Source organism: Coenobita brevimanus, chromosome 49 (genome assembly GCF_032717465.1).
Source record: "Coenobita brevimanus isolate Jiangsu-jjx chromosome 49, ASM3271746v2, whole genome shotgun sequence".
NCBI lineage: Eukaryota > Metazoa > Arthropoda > Malacostraca > Decapoda > Coenobitidae > Coenobita > Coenobita brevimanus.
The window spans coordinates 4,748,683-4,768,447 of NC_137002.1; the positions used below are offsets into that span (position 1 = coordinate 4,748,683).

At 36.1% G+C, this 19,765-nt stretch overlaps 1 protein-coding gene across 1 annotated transcript in view; it reads right to left on the minus strand.

The window, feature by feature from the left end:
- Positions 1-19,765, minus strand: part of LOC145399464 (uncharacterized) — a 137,037-nt gene that overhangs the window by 49,055 nt on the left and 68,217 nt on the right. The window contains exons 6-10 of the mRNA XM_080272074.1: positions 18,858-18,944; positions 16,827-16,915; positions 15,052-15,224; positions 10,544-10,582; positions 2,441-2,634 (exon numbers count right to left, since the gene is read on the minus strand). Coding sequence (XP_080128200.1) covers positions 2,441-2,634; positions 10,544-10,582; positions 15,052-15,224; positions 16,827-16,915; positions 18,858-18,944 — 582 coding nt within the window. The remainder of the gene's footprint in view (positions 1-2,440; positions 2,635-10,543; positions 10,583-15,051; positions 15,225-16,826; positions 16,916-18,857; positions 18,945-19,765) is intronic.

The following is a 19,765-nucleotide window of genomic DNA, read 5'->3' on the forward strand; positions in this document are numbered from 1 at the left end:
ATGGAATGAATTTTATAAAGCTTTATGCAAGGAAAAGGTTTAATAAGATATCATAAAACTGGCAGACAATCTGAAATGAATGGAGTGTATTTTATCAACTTAAAATACAATTAGGAAATTTTAACAGATATGCTAATAACTGGAGAAATTTTGCACACTAGTATGCACAGCATAAATTGTGAGTTTTGATGAGGTAAGATAGTAGAGAGAGACTTCCCACAAAAACAGATAAATGAGATATTTTAATGGATTCAGTGGCCTCTCACTCATTACTTCATTCAAAAGTCTGAAACAAACTCTACTATGGCCAATATACAGTAGGTGATGTTTATGCTAATCCAAATATAAAATAAATTAGATTGAGCATGCTATATAAATTAGGACCATGAATGCTCTCAGGTAGTGAAAGAAAGAGCTCTAATATGATTGTCAGTTTTGTCTAACATATGAAGTAAACCAGAACGAAAACAAACTCAATCATCCAACCTTACTTTTCATGCAATTATGTTCTCCTCTTAAACATGTTCAATACAAGTGAGAGCACACTGCAAAATCAAGGGAACAAATCAAAGGGATGTCGGGGAAGCTTATTTCAAAATCAAAGGGAAAAATTATTTTCAGCCACAGAATGCAGATATAATGTAGAGAATCTGACTTTCCTTTATTACACTCAGGAACAAAACTATCCAACTACTGTAGATGACCTGGAATTAACTGTAATATTTTCCTCCCATTTTAGTGAGAACTGGATGTGATTTCTTCAAGTTTCTTAGTAAAAAAAAAATCCAATTAAATATACTTTTTTAAAAACTCCAATTGACTGATTCTCTTTCTTCATATGAAAATGAAACAAGAGGATATTACTGCATAACATCTAAAAGGATCAGTAACGGTGAAGTATGCAGCTGTTACCACACCAAGAAGAGAACAATGATTATACTGCCATATCAAATATTTTCACAATTCCATTAACAGTGCAAATGTGTGGAGACAGAGGGGTGGGAGCCAACTGTTGTAACAATTGGTATACGTCAGTGTGGAATCATATAGTTTACCTGGGAGAGTTATAAGTGGATAATATGAATGTATAGACAGCTACTCAGTGGGAGAATGTGATGGCATATTAGTACACCTGCTCTGATGAAAGAACTGCAACTCAACCTAATCAATGGCATTAACACACCGACAGACTTTCCTCACCTAAAGGGCTCTGGAATGTGTGTCTGCTCTTATCTGATGTTGGAAATTACTAAAAATAAAAGGTTTAATTAGTCATCATCATTCCACCATTTTTTTCCCATCGTAGACGGGATAAATCTAGGAGAGAGCATTTTCTTTTTTTAAAGACTTTAAGTGAGAACAGTCTGTTATGCAAATACCACAAAAACTGTATAGAGTGACACATATTAGCAATGATTAGCTTAGTCCACACAGTAACCATTAGTATGAAGCTATGTTAACTTCAGACTGAAAACCAACTAAATGTATCTGAAATACCTCTAATTACTTTCAAGTTTCTTTCTAGTATAAATACTCTACATAATTACTGAAGTAAAGCCACTTGAAAGACACAGAAATATCTATTATAATATTAGGTTTCATTCACATGTAAATGATCAGCATTCACTGCTTAAGCAAAAAAAAAAAAAAAAAGTCTATAATGAGTTTTTATTGCCTAAAATGCCAACTGTCTCAAATGAATTCTTTACTGCCTAAATGCCACCAAAAATTGTACTTTCCAGTTTCAATTAAACATTCCACAGGTACATAATGAAAACCACCATTACATATAACATAAATATCCCAACTCTTTTTAGGTTCCAATCACTGTCACACAATGAAACCTAAATGGAGTACCCTGTACAGTATATGAAATACCTCCAAATACTTATGGTGCCACTCCACTGTACTGAGTTTTGTCGACATGATACACTTGAAAGAATGTTTGAGTCAACACCACACTACACAAGAATGAAATAAGGTGTTCAGATCCCTCAATATATAATCTACTTTGTGACCATGTCTATATAGTGTTCACTTAATATGTACAAGTATTGGTGTGTGTACAGAGAACACAAAATTATGTCCCAAACATTTTTTTTTTTTTTTTTTCCAGTATTCCTAAAACAATAATGTCATAACAAATTTAAGTTGCTAGTATTCATAGTTATTACTCCTAACTGTAAGTACACTTTGCACTAAAAAAAAAAAAAAAAAAATCTACCTCAAAACAAGAAAAAAACAAAAATCCAATACCTCTGACACTACATAATTATACAGTACCATTCCCACATGCACCTAACTTTTTATTCACTATAAGTACCATCCTCATTCTTGTTTTTTTCTATAAGAATTAAAGCTATCACCATTCCTATTACTACTTCACTTAGTATTATCAAGTAACTTCTCTACTATCACCAACACATTCAAATCTACTCACCATCTTCATCGTCGTCATCCCTATACAATATTGGCCCATCTTCGTCATCGTCATCCACTCTTGACTCTTGTAATGAGTTCGGTAGTACGGTGTTGGGAGGAAGGTAGGTGAATGGAACGCTGTTTTCCTTATTCTCCGATGATTTCTCACCCCCGCTGTCCCCCCGGCTATATGAAAAGCGTATGGGTTTCGTGCTGTGTTAGTTGGGAGAAATGGGAGAAGGACTGTGTTACTGTAAGAAGTGTTTTAAAACGACTAATCCTAAAAAGATGAATTTCTTTTGTACTGTAAGATAAATTATTATATATTATGGCAGCTCAATGATTGTTTTTTCTCTTAATAGTAATTTTTCAAAATGTATCTTTCAATTCAGTATTCAATATGTGGTAATTTATTCTCATTTATGTTTTACCAAAGATGCTACTGTCCTTTGTTTAATACAACAGAGGTATCTCCCTAACTTTAAATGCATAGTGGCAAAAGCTTATCAGAACACTCAACTATAATTATATTAATTATAACATGAAAACTGACTCCTTTATTATCAAAACTATATTGCAAGGTAAAATGAGTACGTACAACCTGAAGGCCAATGGAACAATATGACACACCTGTATCATGTGTGAACATGTACAGTCAGGAACAAAAAGTCACCTACAATTTCACCTTGTCTACTTTTTACTTTTCTCTGCTAGCTAAGATTTCTAGGTTGAAAGTGGTTTGGTATGTTTCTCTACCCATAAATGATTCTCTCTGATGTGATGTGTCATGTACGACAGTGACAGACATGTCCCAACTATGAAGTGGACAGTGGAACAGTGGGTAAACTTTTGCCCCTGACTGCAACCAAAATCATTGATATTCTCTGCTCCTAAGATCAAGATGCACATAAATCAATTTTCAACCCTTCATCATGATGACTTACCATTTACAACTTTACTCTTAACCCCACCAGACTATTATTCCTCTTAGGAGAGCACCTTGAAGTGAAAGGGTATGTGAGACTAAGCCCTCATCTCTCCTAGACAAGTCAAATCATCTGGACATATGTATGAGTAAATGAACATGATCTGTCATCTGATGTAAGGGACTATCGGCATCTTCCATTCAATTTTCAATGCCTATTCAACAATTTATACTTATCATTTATTCTTATTGCATATCATTAGAACTTGACTGGTGCACTGCATTGCTTTAATTTTATCATGGCTTAAGCTTTTCTTTTTAGCTGAACATGCATTAGAAAAAAAAAAAAATTACATTCATGTCATAGGCAGCTTTATAAATGACCATATCAGTACATAAAGAAACTTATCCTGGATTATACCTTTTCAGCACAATGATACTTTTAGTTTTTTTCTTATTACTTCAATTATTTTATTCAGCTAAAGTGATAATTTTCACAATGAAGAGGTTAGATACAGCGTTCATCAATGCCTTCACTATGAAAAGTTTCACAGAATCTGAATAAAATTTTGTTGATGGAAAAAAAAAAATGCCAACACACTAAATGGGTCAAGCACTTGAAAAATTAGATATCATTCTTATCCTAAATGCATAAGAGGGTGCAAATTATGGTTAAAAAAAACAAAAGTGAGGGTAACATCATTATGAGCTGAAAATAAACACACATGGTCATGCTAGTCTCACTGCATGCAGGGCTTGGCAACGTGCAAGATGAGTTTTTCAATCGTTCCTATTTGCAACGAACAGCTTGACGGAGTGCAATTCATACTTTTCCTGGCTGAGATTAAATTTACCAGCCGGAAAGCAATGTTTGCCAAAGTCTAACTACAGTATTCAGAAATGCCTGTATGTATTTTGCTTGATAATGACAATCTGATTATTTTCCTTGCCAACAAAAATTGTGTCCACATAACTGCTGCTAAAAGACAACACAGATACTGGTAACTATATCCTTAATTCACCTAACACCTTTCACATTCCTACCATAACTAACTTCCACAGCATAAAGTAATAAAAAATATAACTAGATACTGCACTACCATAGCATACTCAGGTAATGCTCCAGTCTCAAAACTCACAATACGTTTGTAATGAAATCTTCATGGACAATAGACATAACATCTACAATCAGACGAATGACAGAGAAATCCACGATCATTTAATATCAATTAACACTGTATGGAATATTAATTTGTACAACCTGTACTAATGTGACAGGACGGCTGAAGTAGAACTAATGCCTTTTGTTCAGTATTTGCTTGTTTAACTTAGGATGACTTGATAACCTACCAACAAGCACTATAGTATATACTGTATATGACAGACTTGATACTGCCAATCAGACAATAAAGCACAATTTATGGCTGACTTGTTTTTACCAACTAAACTAACAATAAAGACCTAAAACAGTTTTAATTATACCATACAGTACTTGATATCTCCAACCAGATTATCAGTGGAAACCATGACATAATCTTTAAAACTGACCTAATACTGGCTATCAGACTGGCAAGACAGAAACAGGCATCATTAAAGCTGACAATTGTTCACTATCAGGTACAGCAAGTGACACATGCGAATGAGGGAGACCTAGACTGACAACAACCTTAGGAACAAATCCCTGTCATAACTAAGAACTGTTATTCTGAGAAGGACAATGCAAGGATTGCAGACTCTTCCTAATGCCTCTTGTTCTTCCTGCAAAATTAAGACTTACAGCTGTATGCTCTGTCAGTGTGAAATGTGTAAGAACTGCATAATCAAATGAACAATGTGGAAATGAAAGCTGAGTTAGGGAAGCATTTGGATGAAAGAGCATTTGTCCATAGCAGCTAATATTTTCATCAAATAATATGCTCCACATCTGTGTATCTCACAAACTGTTGCTTAGGCACTGTCATTCATTATGAAGACATTTGTTTCTGACAGAAAGAGTCAGGCAAAAGGAAAGCATCAACTTCAGTGTTTCCTGGTCCTTCTGCACTGACAAATATTAGTTATGACAAGGAATGGATTGTAAGTCTTGAGAATTATTATCTATGTGGGATTGTCTTTTGCTCCGAGCCAAAGGTGAGAGATGGGAGACGCTAACTTCTACAGATATGACATGACAGCTTTTACAATTGCTTCTAGTTGCTGTTACTGATTTTATTCAGCTTAGGAGATACCCCCAGCAGTAAAATGGTCAACCAATTTATTCCTCTGATGTCTGATTTTATTCTATTCCTGCCACCTCCAGACAATTTTGCTGAACTTGGGAAAAACTTCTTAAAAGGAAGGGGTTAATGAGAGTCTGATTAAACCTCTCCTGTTGAAAAGTCTATCCTCAGCTGAGTAAAATAATCTTGAAATAGCATGAACAACAAAAAAATCATGTCCTTGAACTGAAGGAGTTAGGGTTAACTGTTTCAGATCCTTATTTTACTGAATAATACTGCTTATTAGTAACAAGAATGAAATACAAAAGTTATTATTGCAGTGACAAGGATAATTTTAGTGCTGGGCATCATGGCAGTTATGGAGGAATGATGCCAAAACCCTGCTGCTCTGAGATACAAAAGGAGGGGAAACAAAAACAATGCCAATTAATCCTCCAACAGTAATGTCTTATGCTGCAGAGAGAAAATGGAGTTTTATCGTGTCATTTAATCAAATTACTGTAACTACAGTATGCTGTACATCAGAATGACATGAGATTGTATTTTATTGGACTCAATTTTCTACATCATACCTTAATATTCCTGCATCTTGATATTTTTAATGTGTCATATATAAAATCAAACTGCCATGAAAAAGGTGCTGGGAAGCTTCCTATGCCAACCAAAAATACAAACCACGTTGTTACTTTATGAACACTGCTGTGTTCATTTGATTTTATGCAGTTCCATATTTAGATAAATGGAATGACAAGTTTATGCATTCTGCACCATTTAAAGGCAAACAGTTTAGGTACCACAACCACATTATGAACTAAACTAAAGCAATGAAGATTTATCATATGCTATGCATTAATATTCAACCGCTATTCACCACATCAACCACAGCACACTAAAGTACCATCAACTTGGTCTGCTAGGTCATTAAACATGTTCAAAGATAAATTCACACTTCATAAAACTTTTGGTGTTTTTATATTTAGATCAGAGTGTAGACTTTGTATCATGTGTTCATTGAAAAATCTGCACTTCATGAAACTTCTGACACACACTTCTTAGCATGTGTTGACTGATTTTTTTTTTTTTTTTTTTTTTTTTTTTTTAAAGGTGCAGGGGACTTCTTCAGCATGCATTTTACAGTCTTGGCACCAGCGGACTGTATACTATAAATCCCAAGCTCCCGTCACACAACACAAAGGCTCGGCACAAAAAAGACAATCACTCGGCTTATCCATGCAGGCAGGCGCATTATCCGGGAGAAGTATTCCAGGTGAAACCGAGAGGAAATAAGATGTGAAGAGAAGACAGAGAGAGATGAGAAAGAGGAGGTGAAGAATGAGATGAAAAAGATATGAGGGAAGATCCAGCATGGAGAACTGGAAGGCAAAGGTAAGAAAGGGGCAGAAATGGAGATCTTAAATTAAGTACAAAAATGATACCATACAGAACTGCTTGAAAACGAAGATATGGGAAAGAAAATTGCCAAATGCATTATGTGTGGGAAAAGGAAAGAAAAAATACTAAAATGCATATGGAGAGTGGAAAGTCAAGAAGATGGATAAAAAATAATCAGAGAAGTGACCTAAATGTGATTAAAAAAACAAAAAAAAACAGAAGGGGCTGAAAGGTGGCAGAATCAATTAAGTGGACAAAAAAGGAGTGAAAGGAAGTGTGAGGATGAAGGCATGCAAAAGTACATACGGGAGAAAGGCAGAATAAGATAAATGTGCATAAGAAAACTGAAAGAATAGGAAAGGAGAGGAGCATTAGTGAGTGGGAAAAGAAAAGTGAAGAGGAAGTGTTAGGATGAAAGCAAGTAGGAAAATATCATGGAGATGATACCAAAGACAGCACTTGAGAAATGACAAGAGAGCAGAGAAGTGATGTGAAGAATGAACGGGAAAAGAAAAAAGAAATAAGATATATATGACGCAAAAATAATGGAACGAGAAAAACTGAGCTAAATGTGCAGGGTTAAATATGACACAAGAGAGGGAATGCCAGGAAAAATGAAGGAGATAAACAAGCACTAAAGGCTTGAAGAACTTAACAATGAAGACAATAAAGGAAGGAGCAAATGAAACGGCAAATGGAGAGAAGAACGGAAAAAGTTATGTGGTGGTGAATATCAACAGACAAAAGTGAAAGACAAGCATATACTGCATTAATCTAGTTACCAAAATGAAGATAACAAAAGCAGTAAGAATTAGGAAAAAATGGAGAAAGTTGGCAATATTTACCTGAAGTGAATGAGATCAGACAATTAAAGATAAGAGCAGATGGTAGTGTAAGTGTGAAGACAAAGTGTTGGAGATACAAAGAAATACTGAGGAAAGATACAAGGGAAAAATGAAGAGGTGAGGGGGGAAGCATAGTAGTAAATACTATAAGACATATATATGAAGGAAGACAATTTTAGTAGGAGACACTTAGAAGATGACAATAAGCATATGTGGGGAAGATACTGAAATTGGGGTTGTGTAAGAGGAGAAATACTGTGCAAAAAGAACAAGTAAATGAGAGATGACATACAAAGAGGAAAGACGACACACAGTAACAGAAAATAATTAAATTAAAGGATAATACTGGAATTAGTGATACATAAGGCAAGTGATAAATAGTGAAGAACATGGAAACAAGATACATAAAGTACAGACAAGTAGGAAAAAGAGAGAGAGAGAGAGAGAGAGAGAGAGAGAGAGAGAGAGAGAGAGAGAGGAAAAAAAAAACATGAAGTGAGGAAACACAAGAGGACAAGAGTGGAAATACAGAAACATGAATTATAAAGTAAAGATGAGTGACAAGACAGAAAAGAATTATGAATTAGAGGATGAAAATATAAATATAGGATGAGAGGAGGATATCGAAGATTTGGTTCACGGACAGATGACTCTATTAAATGAGGGAACAAGCATAGAGACAAATCATGGTTAGGTACAAGAGGACAACGGAGGAAAGAAGAAAGAATGAGGAAATGGCATACAGAGAACACGAGACACAATGGAAAAGAGAAAGAGGAATAAAATAGAGAAGAAATAGGATGAGAAAGAGGGAGAGGAGGAGCTGAGTGAATGACAGACAGGCCCAGAGAAAGACAAGATACAACAAAGAATATTGATTGGGGAGTGAAGAAAGAAAACAAAAAAGAAAAGAGACATACAGAGACAGAGCAAAGGAGGAGAGAGAGAGGTATACAGATGGTGGATAAATGGGATACAGAGAGGAAGAGGATAAACCATATGGAGAGCTGAAGGGGGAGGAGGGATGAGGGGGATGGAAAGAGATGAAGCTGAGAGAAGGGAACATATGCCTAAAGGGGAGGATGGAAGAAGGGAATGGAGAAAGAGAAATGGACACACAAGCAAAATAAAACAAGATATAAACAAGGAAGATGGAAGGAAGAAACTATGAAAGGATGCAAAACATAAGTGAAAAAAACTGAGAAAACAAAAGACAGAGACAAGCAGATGAGGAACATGTTCAAAAGAGAGGACCTATGAAGTAACTGACAAAAGCCAGGTGGAAGATCAATACAGTATCAAGCAAGGGAGAGAAAACGGAAGAGGAGGATGAACACAAGGGAAAGGATGCAGAAAAAAAAGAAGGAAAAAAAAAAAAGACAAGATGATATAAATATAGAGGAGACATAAATGTGGATGCATGAGGAATATGCAAATCACAGATGAGGAGAAATGAGGTCAGAGAAAAAGAGAAGAGAAGAAAAGAAACAGAGGAGTACAGGACAGAAAACAGACACACAAACACAAGCCATGAGGAAGACTTAACAGTAACACAAAGAGACAGGACAAAGAAAAAAGAAAAAAAAAGCAAAGTCAGAGGAATACTAATGACAAACAGAAGGAATGAAGCTCAAACAAGCATGGATGGTAAAGATATCGGCTGGAAAGGAAAAGATTTAACAGACAGGAAGTAAGAAGAGAAGAATGAAAAGAGGAGTGATAAGGGATAGAGAGGGAGAGAAGAGAAGAGGTAAGGAGGGAGGGACTTAGAGACAAGGAGAAAAGACCAGAGACACGAGGAGTGAAGAGACATATGTTAATAGCCAAGAGCAGGAGAATTTAACAGCTGGAACAAAAATATGGGCAGACACAATAGGCTAAAAATTAAGGGGAGGCAAAAGTAACAGAGTAGAAGGAATGGGACTCGAACAAACAAGGATGTGATGAAGATAGGGGAAAGGAAGGAATGTGCTTAACAGGGAGGAAAGAAGGGGAGAGAGAGTAGTGACAGACGAAGAGTATGAACGAGACAGAGTAAAAACACAGAGTAAGTGGAGAAAAGGATTAAGGAAAGAAAGAATACAGAAACTGACATACAACCAACGGAAGAATTTAACAGCAAAATAATAATGACAGGTAGACAAAGAAGAGATTTTTAACAATAACAAGATGAGAGTATGAGGAAACAAGAGACAAGTAATAGGGTTCAAACAGCTTAAGAAACCGGTGAATATGATGATGTCTGAGGAGGAACGTTGTTAACTGAGGAGAGGACAGGAGAGACAAGAGGAGAGAGGGAAAGAGACAGACAAAACAGCAACAGAGAGAAGAGAGAGAAGAAGAGAAATGGGTGAGAAAGTGACAAACACAAAGGCAACAGCATCATTTAACTGCAAAGAAGTGATTTCAAAAACAAAATCAGACCTGGATAATGAAAGGAGAGGGGAGGAGATAGGAGAGAAGAGAAGGAAGGAGAAGAGACGGCAACAAAGACAAAGGGAGAAAAGAAGAGATACGGAGGCAGACAGAGAGATACAGTAGAAACAACAACAGAGACGAAAGAAGAGAAGAGAAAAGAAGAGGTACAGAAACAGACAGAGACATACAAGCCAACAGAATGGTTTAACTGCAAGGACGGAGAACAGGCTTTTAAAAATAAATAAATAAATGCAGGACGAGGGGAGAAGACAAGCGAAGGGCACGGGACTCAAACAAGCACGGATGGCGACGAAGATGTTTACCTGAACCTAATTCTAACACTGGGGCGAAGTGGAAGGCGTCTGGAGTGGGAAGCGGATGGGTGGATGGATGGATGGATGGAGGGGGGAGGGGGGACGGAGAGAGAGAAAGAGAGACACGGCTGGGTTATTTGGCACACATTTATATAAAAATTTCTGTGGGGAATGGGGGACAATATGGGGGAAGGTGGGCAGGTATTTGGTGCTGAAATAGTACAGTGTTTGGGGGGGAATAGAGTCTGTGAGAAGGGATAGGCAGAAGGATACAGGTACAGAAATAAGTAAATGGGACTGGAAAAAGAAAAAATTATTAAACAAATGGGGCTGCAGATAAAGAGAGAGGGGAAAAAAAAAAAATAAATGAATGAAGCTGGGGGGGGGAGTCTGTGAGGAATACTGGAAAGTTATGATACAGGAGCAAAATGCTTTTGAAAAAACAGTACCATAACTGAGAAGGCATGGCTAAAATGATAGAAAAAATTACAAGAGATGAATTAAACTGCAGGATAAAAAAAAAGATACAATGAATGACAGATGACTTTAAAATATAAAAATGATGCTACTGTATAGTTGTACTGTAAATACAAGACATAGGATGAAACATAAGTGAGGTAAGCTATAAAAAAAAAAAAAAAAAAAAAAAAAAAAAAAAAAAAGGGGGGGGGGGGGGTTGAATGAGAACATACAGTACCTATAAATGAAAAATATTTGACACTAGACAGAAAACCTACAGGTATAATTCAAGTTCAGACGGTGAACGAAATGACTTACAGTAATGTATGAAAACAATAATCTGAATCAACTAACTCAAATCATGATATAGGAGGAAATAACACAAGACAGACTGATGTAAGTAAGTCAACCAGCACAAACACTAAGGAAGAGAGAGTAAGAAACTACACACACAATTGAAAATGGGGAAAAAGGAAGAAGCTAAGAAGAGGAGTGAGGTGTGTATGCGATAACATGAGGGGGGTGGGGGGGAGGGTGACAAAAATATCCTAGGCAGTGAGTATGATTGGTTACCTGCTGTGAGGGTGAACAAATGTGAAATAACCAATAACAGTCCTGCAAAGCCATGGCATTACTTTTTGATCTGGTATAATTGAAAAACACAGTGTTGTATATGAAACTGTAGAAATGCTATATGATACAGCTTGTATTTAGCGTAATGATGATATTCTGTCTACTCTTGACAAAGTAAAATGCATCAAATTACCTCTAATTAATCAACCAACCTCTCATCCAATAACATTAAAATATAATTTGGAAAGGATGAATGCAGTCAACTAATATTAATTAATTTCCAAGTGTAATTTAAGCTCATTAGTTTCAATGTGGAAAAAAAAAAAAAAAAGTAATATGATAACTGCATTGTTCCTCCTCAAACCTAGTAACCAACCCACTGTCAAAATATATGTGCATCAGGGAATCACACTGCATGGTCTGGCTTTGCATGGAAATGTGGGAACCATCACTACCTATACCTTATTTCCCACTGATATACAGAGTGGAGAACAAGACATCACAACACTATTAATCCCTTCTTTAGGCTTTGCTCTTGCTATAGCTCAGAGAGAACTTTTACAGGGAAGTGAATAGAAATAAGTTCCATCAATACCACTGGTACAATGCCTTATTAGGCACAGTCTTGCTATCACCTCATTGTTCGACTTATATAAAAAGAGAAACCTTCTAGTGACAGGGTTAAAAATAATCTCTGGTAACATTTACAGTTCCAGGATATTGTTTATGTTCTCATTCGTGCTGTTGGCACATTCACCTTTTACCTTTGATATTACCAAACGATGCTATTTAGCTTTTATCTATAAAGTATTTGTGAATGGCTCAACTATAAAAAAATTTAAAGAACACATAAAAACAAAAGTTCTGAATGGTAAATCATCATAAAATATAATATATATATTCCACTTACATCCTTATGTAGTATGGATTTTTCTACTATCCATGCATTGTCAGACAAAACAGGTTCCCCAATGCTCGACAAAATAAAAAAATATATACCCCGGTATATATACACATGAGGAAAACTGGCATAGATGAGATGGTGGTGGGGGAGGTGTGGGGTGGGAGGGGACTGTGGCAAATTTGGGGGGAGGGAGAGAAAACTGCAATATAAAAAATTCAGCAAGGTGACATGGATATACCTGACTCGAGCCCTCCTAACGCCATACGCCCTGCTTTGTAATGGGGGGAGGGAAACAGACACGTGATAATCTTGTGTGGGGAACAGACTGAATAATTTTGAAATGTGGGAAATTAAATGACTGTGATAATAACTGGGGAACTTACAACTAAACTGAGTAATTGTGGTATTTTGGTACTAAACCGTAAACTAAATAATCTGTGGCACTGCTTTAATGCTGGAGGGGAAGACACTGCATAATTCAACAGGGTAATTTTGAGAACTGATTAACTCTGGTACTATCTGGGGAAGTTGACTGAGAATTAACTGAATAATAATTGTGGTCTTCTGGTGCTGAACTGGAACCTAACCGAATAATTTTTAGTTCTGACTGACAAACTGCAAAGGTGATGATTTCAAGTGGGAAGTGGACTGAATAACTGTAGCAATTTGGGTTTTAGAATGACTAACTGACTGGTATATTGGAGTTGAAGAGGAAATCAAATTAAAGGAACTGCAGAGTCAATCAGCAGAACTAACTGAATATCAGGTGGTGAAGACTTGATTAAATATGAATGGAAATGTAATACTGGAAATACTTATATCTATTACAAAGCAATATATCTTCTGAGATAATGACATGATTTCCAGGTCCACAATTTTTTTCCCCAAAACCATAATACTAACTTGCTGGGGTACTTTACTGAACTGAATATTAGTGGAAACAGATGAAATTCTGTATACTTGCATGCAGTAATCATTTCTAAGATATTAACTTCAGGTTTGGTAAATTCTTTCCCCACAATCATAAAAAATACCCTAACTTAGTTGTAACTGAATATAAATGCATGACCGAATTTCTAAACAATGCATGCAGTAAATGTCTGAGATAATATTAACCTCAAGGCCACTATATTCCTTCCCCACAATCATTTACTAAGTACCCTAACTTGCTTAAAGCTCAAAGCAATTTCATAACCCCATTTGAGAGGCAAGAAAGGGAGTGTGGAAAAGCATAAGGCTGGATCCCCAAGCCAAGATTTTGCCCATATAGCATAAATACAGTCTCTGATACAAAATATACAGGTAAAATGTAACAAGATTAGCCTACACTAATTTTTAAATAACAAACTTTCAGAATTCTGTTTCTGGAAATGAATGTCTTGAAATATTAATTACCCTGATATATACCTACTCAACATGTTTGTAAATACTGTACAACAGCATGAAAAAACAGTATACATTATACCTGCACTGTACATCAATATATACCAACACTACTTTTCATTACATCCTTGTTTTGATTCTGTAAATATAACTGCTTAAAAATATAGTACATTCTAATTTGTATGTGCCCTACAATAACTGATACAGCAATAATTTTAATGACATAAAACTGCCAGAATATACTGGTACACTCAGTACCTATTAATGCAGACACACAACTTTTCAGTCAATGCCTTTACTGCTCTCTGAAAAACTGCTTAAAAACATCACTCAGAATATCAAGAAGACTTAAGACATATCCACTCAACTTTTCAATAACAATCCTTGCTCTGATATTATTAGTGGATATAAGGGATTGTAAGTAACACTACAAACACCTAACATGAAAATAAAAAATCTCAAAACTAAAAACTAGATGTTAGAACATCCTATGGGAACAGTATTAATTTCAAACAACTGATTAACTGAGAACCCACACACCAATTAATAAAATGTTATTGCATTTTTAAATCACACTCAAGCTGTATGAGGATTATCAACACAAAACTGCAAATGCCAGACAATATGAAACAATCCAAACACCTAAAACTAACCTTAATTTCTACTACTGTTTGCTTCTATTCTTTCAGTTAAAAGAAAAATCTTACTCTAACATAACATCTCTTTTAACACCTATCACACACTCCTTTCAACTGACTTCATAATCCTCCAATATATAATGTACTGGTATTTGAAGAACCCTGCCTTATCTACTCTTACATTAAATACAGTATTGTGGCCTAAAATAAAAAAAAGAGCTCTCAAACTACATGTGCTTAAATAAATATCTTTAATCTCCTGCCTTATACACATTAACATTATCCTGAGATCAAAACACACTCCTTCCCTCCCTACAGCACTCTTTCAGTAATATCCTCACTCCCCAGCCTTGCTTAACCTTAGAGTATCATGAATTTAAAATGCAATTTCCTGACCCACCTATTCATGTAGGGGGGAAAAAAAAAAAATCCTTAAAATCTTGCTCTACAGACCCCTATAGTACCCTGAAATCAAACCAAACTCCCTTGTCCTACCTACTCTAATTTTAAAACTAAGATACAACTCCTGACATACACACAATTCAGTACTTATACTATACCTGTTACTGTCCTGTCGTACAGCAAGTGGTTTGCCCGTGGTGTCAGTGGGAGTGCCCGCTGGAGGAGTACCCGCAGACCCATTGGCAGCACTCCCAGACCCTGGCTTCTTCTTGAGCGCGGATTTGAGTGGCTTGGCATCCAGCCTGGGTTCCCGTGCCGGCACCTCTTCAACCTGTGGAAACTGGGAGCAGTCATGCCCGGGTTAACGTAAGTGAGGGAAGTGGATGGGTTGTGTCACCTCCGGGCCAACAACTCGCTACTATAGTCTGCTTATTTTAGCGTGGTGAAAGTAAGTCATGCCCCCAAACATGAATGCTGAGTTATTATTTAGGCAAACTATAAGAAACCACCATCCTATTGTTTCAAATATATGTTTCTTAATTTCACCATCAACACATTCAGTGCTAAAAATATTCAGTGCAAATTCAATTAAAATTAAGACAATGAAGAGTAATGGTGGTAGGGGCATCTTCACTGGGAAACATTAAACAGACTATAGAGGTCAGAGTGGACTATACAGCAAACTACAAGCACAGTCGTAGTCGTCTGCTGGAGGGGATCTACAACTTTAAGTTGAAGCATTACATCTAGTCAAGGACACAAAAATAAGCACCTCAAAAAGCACAGGACAGCAAATGTTGTACCATATACCAGATAAGTACCAGATACAGAATATGATGTTCTGTGGCCCTATAGATCACCAAACACACATAAATATGTACACATAAAAGCACAGGATGGCAAATACTATATGCTAGCTCAGAACCAGAGACAGAAAGTGGTGTTCCTTGACCCTATGGACCACCATTTATTTATTTTTATTTTTTATTTTTATGCGAGGAAGAAGGAACCAAAGGCCACGAGCCCTTTAAGACCCGTAAAAACATGGCTCAAACATGTTTAGTATGGCTGCTCACCTACATCATAAATGTCACCACACAAACTTAACCATGTGCAGTTTTCTAGGTTTTTCCTCTTAGATGCACTTCACATACAAGAGTCAGACACATTCATTCTATTGATTGTAACTGAATATGTGAAGGTATGCAGGGAATAGAGGAAATCACAAGGCAGATGGCCTGGCATGGTAGCTGCAAGTAAAGCTGAATGGCAACACGGAAGCTTAGGTCTAATTTCTTGTCAGTAGCGGAGGTTTCCTAGCGCCTTTTTCTTACCCATTTCTTCCCCTGATGGTAATTTTATTATATTCTTGAATACTTATACAATATATGCAAAAAAGAAAAAGAAAATTAATACAGGGTACTGCATATTTAAGTAATAAGGTTTAGATCATCCAGGAAACGGTGCTAGGTACCTTCCCACGCCAAGAACAATATGGATCTAATAGGCATTTCTACTAAGGCCATCAAGGAAGAACCCCAGGATAAGACATATTGTAAAAGATGGGCAGATCGGTGGACAGACAGACATAAATGGACATATGGCGCCATGGCTGGGCACACAACAACTAGGACTCGATAAATGGGCTTCTTAATTTATACCCAAAACCTTAACCCATTTATTGCTGTGGTACCCTTTTTACTTCATTCTTACTACCTCCAAATAGGCATAGGTTAATTAATCATTCAAAAAACTCTCCAACAGGGATTAATGGATTATCTTTCACCTCTTTATTATGACAGGTTTCTCCTCAACTGATTATCACTGGAGGTAGCAAGAGTAATAAAAGTCCTTGTGTGGAAATGGTAAATACTGTACAATATAAAGATAAAGGTTGGTGGGACTTGTAACTAACCAGTGTGTAGTGCAGTACCTGTGAAGTGTCATAGTGAGGATGTGAGCTGCTGAAGTACATCATCCCGTCAACCTCCGTACCGTCCTCTTCATCCTCCAACTCCTCTTCTGTCAAGAAAATGGCTTAAAAATGTGATCAAATACGCCTGACATGATTGTCTGATGGTGAAGACAACATAAACACAAATCAGCCATGCCCATAATTCCTTCTTTAAAATGTTACTGAAAAGAAAAAAAAAAGGCCCATAATGTTCAGTATAACACCCCTTGAGGTGATGGGGACTAAGGTTAGGATACAGAAATCCAGTACATTTATGGGTAGGAGACTAGCCTGCATCTCTTGATAGTAAAAAAAAAAAAATAATAAAAAAAATTTAATAAAAAGGGGGGGGGATCACCTGGAGTAGGGAATGCTAACCTATAAAGCACCAGGTCTGTAGCTTTAGTATGTATCTTAAACCCACTCATCACCCTACCCTTTACTGCCCTCCATGGAGTGTGGAAACCCATGACATATTTCTGATTTCTAAAAGAAAAGTATAAATTCATCAGAAACAACTAAAGATGCCACATGAAGTTCAGCATAAAAAATAATAATAATAATAATAATAAAAAAATAAAAATAAAATAAAAAATAAAAATTTTCTCCATGATGAACAAAACACAGTAACATGGCATTAACATGAATGAGATAAGATATGTCATCACACTTACAGGATTAATATTTAAACTGTAAGCCACACCTGCCGGCATGTGTACATTTTAATTAGCCACTCTGACAAAATGTTAAAACTTCAAGAAACATAAAACAATAATTTAGGTGATTCGCATACCTATAATATGACATAAGACAAAACTTCACTGGACCACACATTACCATGATGAGATACGAGCGGTCATTAATTCTCTCTCTCTCTCTCTCTCTCTTTATAGCATGGTTACATTTTCCCTGTGTTTACCAGCCAAATTTTTGATTTATCAACTTAGTCAAGGCTGCATAACACTTCTAATACCTTATATTTACCTCTGCCAACAAAGTTGGAGAAGGTTATGTATTCACCCCTGTTTGTCTGTTTGTCCACGATACCTAAAAAAAAGTTATTGATGGACTTCAATGAAACTTCGTGGATATGTGGGTGATGGGCCAGGGAAGAGTTGATTTTCTGGTGGTGATCTGAGTTGTCTGGTATAAGTATTAGTGGAGGTATGTGCTCTCTGAATGCTGTATTCTTTTTATAACTGAAACACATCTACATAATAATGAGAGAAAAGTAAAATCCCTCGAAGTATTACACGATCAAAAAAATTCCAGTAACTTCTAAAAGATTTGAACCCATGTAATGTGCACAAGGCAAGGTTGTTACTCCATCATCATTGGAAGAACTACTAACAGAATCCCTAGTGAAATGAAACACATTCATATATCACACAACCCCTCAGAATCATGGCTCCATTTTGCAGGCCTCAACATTTTTTTTTTTTCTTTACCTACGCATTTACAAACAGCTGCTAGACAGATCCAATTCTGTGACACAAACCAACAACAAAAGAAATTATTTCTCTACTTAAAATGGGATTTCAAATATTTGGCAGGAAATTCAGACCTCCATTGATGGCAACATTTAAGAATTAATGTTAGCTTAAAAAGCTGGTTCAAGATAAAAAATAAATAAATATATATATAAATAAATAAAAATAAACTGGCTGTGGGGAAAGAGCAGTCAATGATTTAGCAAAAAATTATCCAGGGATTTATAAAAGCTGGAAATGACACACAATTCACAGTCAGTCCTTGTCATATGCACCCTCATTTTTTCCTTAATTTTTCCTCCCTTAATACACAGTAAATTACAAGAGCATTGCCTATTAAAAATTTGGTGGTATCTACAGTCCTACAGTCAGTTTGCCAGGCCCCCCTCACTACGTTACAGATCATGCACAAAAAAGGTTGTCATGCTTTGGAATACAACCTTAGAATATGATAAGGACTAACTGCCATTAGTGAAGGAAAATGGCACTCTATATACAGCACAACTTCAATTACCATCACCAGCATTCATAAACTCTGCCATTTTTTCTTCAAACCAACCAAGGATGCTGCTTGTTGTTGAGAAATGCAAACACTCGCCTATTTCTACTGAAAGTCAGAGAGAGTGGCAGATAATGTATTTCACTTGAAACACTAACTGAAATTCTTTACCTACTCTGTAAAGCTGTAAGTAATGTGCAAAAATAATGAAACTAATTCATTACATTTTTTATACATAAACAAACGTACACATATTGTATGCTTTCTTCAGTAAATCCTTCTTGCTGATGCCTACTACTGTACCAATATTTAGCACTGTTAACACATGACAATATAGCATATCAAAAGCACTGACAATGGAATGCAGACATCGTGTATGCATCATCCAAGCTCCTCTAAAACTCCTGATCATAAATTCTATGACATAAAAATCCCTCTCCATCATAAAAATTTTTTACTAATCCAAAAAACTGATTAAAAAAAATGCTGCATACCAATACACAGAACAACTTTCATGACAATTAAAAATGCTTCAACCTCTTCACCTTACATTTACCCCTGCAATCCTGTGACATATTCTGTAGTTTATTTTTGCTATTTCCAGATTATTTTACACAGCTTGGGCAGACTTTTTGATCTGGAGGGATTAGCTCAAGCCTTCATTAATTCCCTAAATTTGAGAGGTATTTAACTGCTTGAATAATATCGTCAGGTGGCAGCGAGTTTGTTGGTGCCAAGTATAGTGCTGTGCTGCATGTCATCACCTTAATGTGGTTCCTCCTACCCTGATTGCCTGCAGTTCCAAACTCAAGATACAGGTGACATTATAATTTCATACTTAGAATGATGTATGTAGATCTGTTTACCTAAATATAAAATGAAATGAACTGATTTCTATTAACAAAAATTATATCCAGAACAATATCCCT